This window comes from Conger conger, chromosome 16, assembly GCF_963514075.1.
Source record: "Conger conger chromosome 16, fConCon1.1, whole genome shotgun sequence".
Classification (NCBI taxonomy): domain Eukaryota; kingdom Metazoa; phylum Chordata; class Actinopteri; order Anguilliformes; family Congridae; genus Conger; species Conger conger.
The window spans coordinates 34,844,953-34,851,757 of record NC_083775.1 but is presented as its reverse complement, the minus strand read 5'-3'; the positions used below and the strand labels follow the sequence as shown (position 1 = coordinate 34,851,757).

Here is a 6,805-nt window from a genome sequence, read left to right as displayed (position 1 = left end):
GGGGATACTGAAACATACTCAATCATTATGAAACAAATGAAATGAAGATGAAAGCACGGTGTACAGTACTTACTCCATCCTGCATCTCCATCACAGCCACCTGTACCACAGTACCCAAACTGCCATGCAGGGGATCCACCATGTTATCCTCCTCTTCTACCAGTTTCACTTCTCCCATGATGGCCTCATCTCTAATCGGTGCCAGTGTCACACTAGGGCTGGAGAAGGCTTGTGTGTCCTGGCAGAGCTGTCTGACAGCGGCAGTGACCTCTGTAGCAATGGCAGCGGTGGTGTTGCTTTCCTTGCTGCACAGCGCCCCCTTCAGGGCCTGAGAGGAGCCTACGTTGCTCAGCAGCTCGGTGAAAATGAAGGCCACCATTCCGTCCCTGGTAGCCCGTGAGAACTCCACCGTCTGGCTGAAATCAGCACGGACCGCGTGCAGCACAGACACCACCGTGCCGACAGCCATGCTGCTCAGCAGCCTCATGTCCGTCTCGTCTCCGGCCCCGTCACGGGCTCCACCCTCGTCCGTTATCACCTGGAGCAGGCTGGACACCACGTCCACCACCACGTCTGGCAGCGGCTGCAGACGTGAGGCGGGCTGGTATGCCAGCTTGTGCAGGATGTCCTTCAAGGCCCGCTGGACAACGGCGCGGGCGTCAAAAATGTCAGGAAATTTGAAAAACACAAATTCGTAACGGGATGAGAGTGAGCTGGGCGGTAAAACACCGCCGTTCGGTGACTGCCTGCAGGGTGAGAGAGAGAAAGCATGCTGAACCACAGTCACAGAATAAGAACAGGCCAAGTTGTGAACAGGCAAATTAAAGACCTGCTCAGTAATTTTGCTTGCTTACAACAAGCATACAGATATAAAACAAAGATAAAAACTACCACGATCCACTAAGGTACTTAGTTACCATCTATGAGTTAATCCACCGCACCAACATTACCAACCAAAATTACTGAGTGGGCCTTCAAGAACATGTCATTTCCAGGGTACACACAGGGGAAGAATAGTTCCACATGCACATGTATGTTATGCGTGTGCGCAGGGCTTACAGGTCCGTAAGAGCGGCCTGGTGAGGGTTCTGGTCACAGGCTAGACGTGGGCTGAGGGGCCCCAGTCCCTGGTTCCCGCAGACCTGTCTGCAGGCCCTCTCGATCTCCTGCAGCTTCAGCCGGATGTTCACCTCCCACGTCTGTGTTCAGGAGGCATCATAAGCCCAAAATCAGTCAGTTAGAGAAACATGCATTTACTGATACTGCCCCGGTGAGTTAGTGTTAACCTCTTTCTGTCCATACTCTGGTTACTGGTGACTCCACCATGGTCTGTGAGGTGTCCACAGGACCTACCTGGCAAGGTGCTATTTAAAGACCATTTAACATTTGTTTTAATGCTATTAGCCTCTTCTTACAAATTTGGAATGCCCAATCATGGTAACACTGCAATGCTCATCGTAACTGTTTTCGATATTGTAGAAAGTATGTGCAGGAATTGCCAGGGGCGTCACAAAATACTTTCTTGTGAACCAGAATCCCCTTGTGGAACCCAAAGTGCTGCCACTTGTTCAGCCTATTTTTTACATCTGAACATGGTATGTGCTCAGCCCAGGTTCTTTACCAGGTAAACCAGGCCATCCTCCCTGCCTGAATCTTCCATCTGGAATCTGAACACAAACAAATTCCTCTGTTTTAATTCTCATCCCTGCACGGCCCCAGCACAAACACTGTCGGAATTAACTGAACTCAGTCCAAAGTTCGCTGAAACTGCTATAAACAAGTCTTAATCCCACAAGATAATTAGGTCTTGCGGTGACAGTAACACATTTGGAACACATAACGTACAGAAGAAGCAGCGTAAAGGTCATGCTATTCACAGATTTGATGATCCCAGATTTGATGATGCAGGTGTCAATTGCCTGGGGATGTGGGGGGGGGGGGGGGGGGGGGGGTGCTCCATCATGATTTTTACACTAATCTTAGGGCTAAAGGCAGAATTACTGTTTCACAATGGGCAACATTATTTTCAAACCCCACTGAGCGAAAGGCATTCCAAAGCCTGAGTGGTACGAACCTTTCCTTGACGATAGCTTGGTCTTCGGAAATGATCCATGCCTTCATGTCTTCCACAGTAACGTACCATGGGATCAGACCACTCTCCCGTAGGTTCATGAAATCAGTCACGACCTCTTTCTGCAAAGCACGATCAGCTATTGTAAACACAGCAACGCCGAACGAAATCAGTAACTTTCTGATGTCTAAAATAACACACCTGCTGTCCATACTTCTTCTTTCCCCAGCAAAGCACAAAAGTTGCAATGTATTCCACGAGGGAATCCAACGCTCCATAATCCTGCAAATAGTCAAGAGAAAGCAAGACTGCATGACAGCACAGAGGCTATAGCGCAAAGCTGCTTTAGCCAGGCTAACTGAACAGTTTTGTCCTTTGGATAGTAATAATATAGGCCCACTTCTGGATATTTTGGAGGGATTTGCACTTCGTTTTTTTATTAAAGTACTTTGTCATCATTAGGATACATTTTCCAGTTCTTTTGCATGAATTATCATACCATCAAGCGTTCATGCTGAGTTTATAGTCTACCAAATTCTTTCCATGTGCCTCACAGGAATTTGTGTTGACCAATAAAAATTAATGACGCTCTTCTGCATACCACTGTTGTATGGTTATTGGAGTTACGGCTGGTTTATACTCGATCGCTCAACTGAAATCACAGAATGTTTATGAATGTTCTAAGGTCGCTCAACATTGACTATGGTCCTTGTTTCATTTAAACTATATTTATTTGATGAAGTATAAACCAAATGTCACTGGAATGACGGAGTATAAACCAGCCTTTACTGTCGCAGTCCTGCCAGTTTGAACCAGTTTGGCCATTCTCCTCTGACCTCTCTCATTAACAAAGCATTTTTGGGATACTCAAACCAGCCCATTTGGCACCAACAATCATTCTATGGCCAAAGTCACTAGATCAACACATTTCTTCCGAATTCTAATGTTTGGTCTGAACAACAACTCAGCCTCTTGACAATATGTGCATGCGTTTATGCACTGATTCACTGCCAATTACATTTTTGCATTAATGAGCTGGCGTACTGTACAGGTCTACCTAATAAAGTGCTTACAATCACCCAAATAGTTTATAAAATTTACCTATTTGTAATTTTGCCTGCATAGTAGACAGGCCTGCATTTGACAGTAGTTCTTTCAAAGTACTTTTGCAGGTGCTGTGTGCAGATGAGGATATTTAAATCAATCACTTTTAAAGTGAAGAGAGGTACATTTGCAACTGAACAAATTCAAGACTTAAGATAAATCAATAGGCTCCTAATTGGGTTGCGTATTATTTTTCCATTACATTTATTAACAAAATGCAGGTTTGGCTTGCTTTAGTTTTTTCATTAGTTTTGTCTTTGAATTCGTCATTATCCACCAAATTGTTACTTTCAGCAATTAGAAGCCTATTGACTCACCTCAGTCTTTAATTTGTTCAGTTAAAACATTGTTAACTTTATGTAACGATTTGAAATATACTACAATGTGAATATGGGACTTTGACTTCTTCATGGCATGCATAGCCGTTTCTGTGGCCAAAGAGGCCTAAAAGAACCTATTAAGACAATTTAACAGCTCGTTAAAATAGAAGCTGTAGAAATGGAAATTTTTAAAAAAAAGGAAAAATAATCCCGTCAGACATAAAATAAAATAAAATAAAATTAATAACCTACCTCTCGGATTCTGGCATGAATTCCGCCAAAATGGGTTTCAATGCGCATATTGCTTGATGTGTATCCTAATTAACGTTGTGTTTATACTCACCAGAGCTGTTTAAGTAGGATAATTTATTTTCGTCTTTATTTATTGAATTCTGAAATGGACTCTAGAGGCATCTACTGTGACGTCAAACCCGGAGCTTGATTTATTTATTTATTTTTAAATTCTGGGGAGTTACAGCTCAGAATGACAGAGGAACCTTTTACTATTTTAGCCTATCGTGTTTCACCAGATAGGCCTCCCTTTCACACGATGCTAATTCTTCAGAGGGATTGGCCTACTCTTACTGGAATACACTTTCATGAAACTCCCCATCTCATTACAGGAGCATCAACTCAAGCAAATATGACAATCCAGCTACAATACGAAAACCCGTAGGTTACTTATAAAAACAATTTAGGACTCACATGGATTCGATTTTTAAATCAGTGGTTTTGAATAACAACGTCCCTTCTGGAAAATGACGTAATGTAGCTCCACTAAACTTTTTCTGGTACTGTGCGTAGGCCAGGCTACAGTAAACAGTTTTACAGCATCTCTAGAAATGAAAATGTAGGCTATTTAATGTACACAGCAAATTATTCCCGTCAGATACAAAAAAGCTTGGTGAACTGACTGACTGAACATGACTTAATTTTGAAATAACTTAAAAAATGAATAGCATAGCCGACCTTTCCGATTCTGGAATGAATTCCTTCGAACTTCGGTTCAATGTCCATATTGAACTGATGCGTATCCTTATTGAAGCGTCGTGTATTAAATACTCACCAGAACTGTTCAAGCATTTCTTGTGTGTATCGTATTTATTTATTGAATTTTGAATGCATCTACATTCATCTACTGTGACGTCACAACCGGAGCTCGTTTTAAAAAAATAAATTCTAGTGAAATTACGTATGTAATAGAAAGTGACGTCGCAAAGCTGAATATAATTGTGCACAAGCAGGTTGGTCACATCTTTGGTCTTTCGATGTTATAGTCCATTATATATTAATTTATGCATAAATATGAATACCACTAGCCTATTTCTTAAACCAGGGATGGGCAACTCCAGTCCAGGAGGGCTAGTGTGTAGTATGCAGGTTTATGCTGCTCTGGCTCAATCAGCAAATTAGCCATATGCACCATGACTTATTCACTCGTAAATTAGACAATACAATTCTACAATATGTGGTAGGAACACTGGTTTCCAGATCAATGTAGTAGTCTTGATACACCCCCACAGCCTTCCTGGTTCTGCCCTCTAAGTAGCTCGTTAGGGCATTTAAGGCAGCTGTGGCAGCATGGCTGCTTCTGCTTTTCTCTGGCTGTTCTCCGGTTGCTAATATTGGCTCCTCTCTGTGACTGGGGTAGGTGATGCAGGCATGCGCTTGGTTTTTTAAGATTCTTTTTACGTACTCAATGACTGAGTTTTATTTTATTTGATAGTGTCCTGGTTGGTAGTGTTAAAAGAGCACTGGGACACTTGTTTTTCACCTGTTTGCCGTGGTAGCCATTTTGCAGTGAATACATGTGGGGTAGGTAAGTGGTTGCACCCCTGGACACACGCTCAGTTAGTCTGCCTCTCCGTTGCTGGCCTCAGTCCACTCTCTCCTTAGGGCCTTAGGAAGCTAAGGAAACTATTTTGCAGTTATACTGGAAGTAATTAAGGAAAATATTGTATTTTATAAATTGATTAAATGTGTAATAAACCTTTGTTGCTTCCTTTCACCTAGGTTTGGTTTATTTCCCATTCTTTCCACAGACCCTTATAGTCATTAATGATTCAATAAATTTGCATTTCTTTTGGAATCACGTCTCTGTCTTTCTTCAGTTATCGAACTTGTGTAGCCTGTGTATCAAGGTATTACACAGGTAGGTAAAAATCTCGCCTCATGGGATATCAATGATCATGAGAAAGGTCAGGGATCAGCCCAGTACTGCACAGGAGGAGCTTGTTAATGACCTGAAGGCAGTTGGGACCACAGTCACGAAGAGAACCATCAGTAACACACTACACCGTAACGGATTAAAATCCTGCTGCGCGCGCAAGGTTCCTCTGCTGAAGAAGGCACATGTACCGGCCCATCTGAAGTTTGCCAAAGAACACCTGGATGATGCAGAGGAGGCTTGGGAGAAGGTGATGTGGTCAGATGAGACCAAAATAGAGCTATTTGGCATCAACTCGACTCGCCGTGTTTGGAGGAAGAGAAATGCTGAGTACATTGTTATTGTGGGTTATTTTGTGATTCTGTCTCTCAATGTTAAAATGTACCTATGATTAAAATTATACAGTTCCATTCTTTGTAAGCGGGCAAACCTACAAAATCAGCAAGGGATCAAATAATAATGTTTACTTCCTGGGGTGAAATTCCCGAGGTGATGTAGTCGGATGACTTTTTTTTCCCAGCGCACCGGCCGCCACTACATAAGCTAGGCCTGTATATAAAATGTTAGCACACATTTATGACACGAAACAACTGATAGTCTAGTACTGTGGTTCTCAAACTCGGTCCTGGGCTACCACTGTGTATGCTGATTTTCGTTCCAACCGCAATTGCAATTCCAGAATTTTTATGAGCTGTTAAATTGTCGTCTTAGGTTCTTTTAGGCCTCTTTGGCCACAGAAACTGCTATGCATGCCATGAAGAAGTCAAAGTCCCATATTCATATTGTAGTATATTTCAAATCGTTACATAAAGTTAATGTTTTAACTGAACAAATTAAAGACTGAGGTGAGTCAATAGGCTTCTAATCGCTGAAAGTAACAATTTGGTGCATAATGACGAATTCAAAGACAAAATAATGATAGCAAGCCAAACCTGCATTGTGTTTATAAATATAATGGAAAAATAATACGCTACCCAATTAGGAGCCTATTGATTTATCTTAAATTTTTTCAGTTACAAATGTACCTCTTTTTATGTAACTGTTTTCCAGTATAACACAACAAGCACAATGTGAACATGGGGCTTTATTATTTATAGCATGCAGAGGTATGTCTGAATAAATGTGGCTTAAGAGGGTAAACAT

General features: G+C 42.0%; 1 protein-coding gene across 1 annotated transcript; it reads right to left on the bottom strand.

Moving 5' to 3' along the window:
• Window positions 1–321: 321 nt before the first annotated feature.
• LOC133114190 (uncharacterized) lies at window positions 322–2,191 on the bottom strand. The gene is made up of 5 exons (XM_061223359.1): window positions 2,075–2,191; window positions 1,622–1,667; window positions 1,060–1,199; window positions 434–746; window positions 322–339 (listed from the first exon to the last, which is right to left on the bottom strand). The coding sequence occupies exons 1-5, from the start codon at window positions 2,170–2,172 to the stop codon at window positions 322–324; spliced, it is 615 nt and encodes a 204-aa protein (XP_061079343.1). The 5' UTR covers window positions 2,173–2,191.
• Window positions 2,192–6,805: the final 4,614 nt, after the last annotated feature.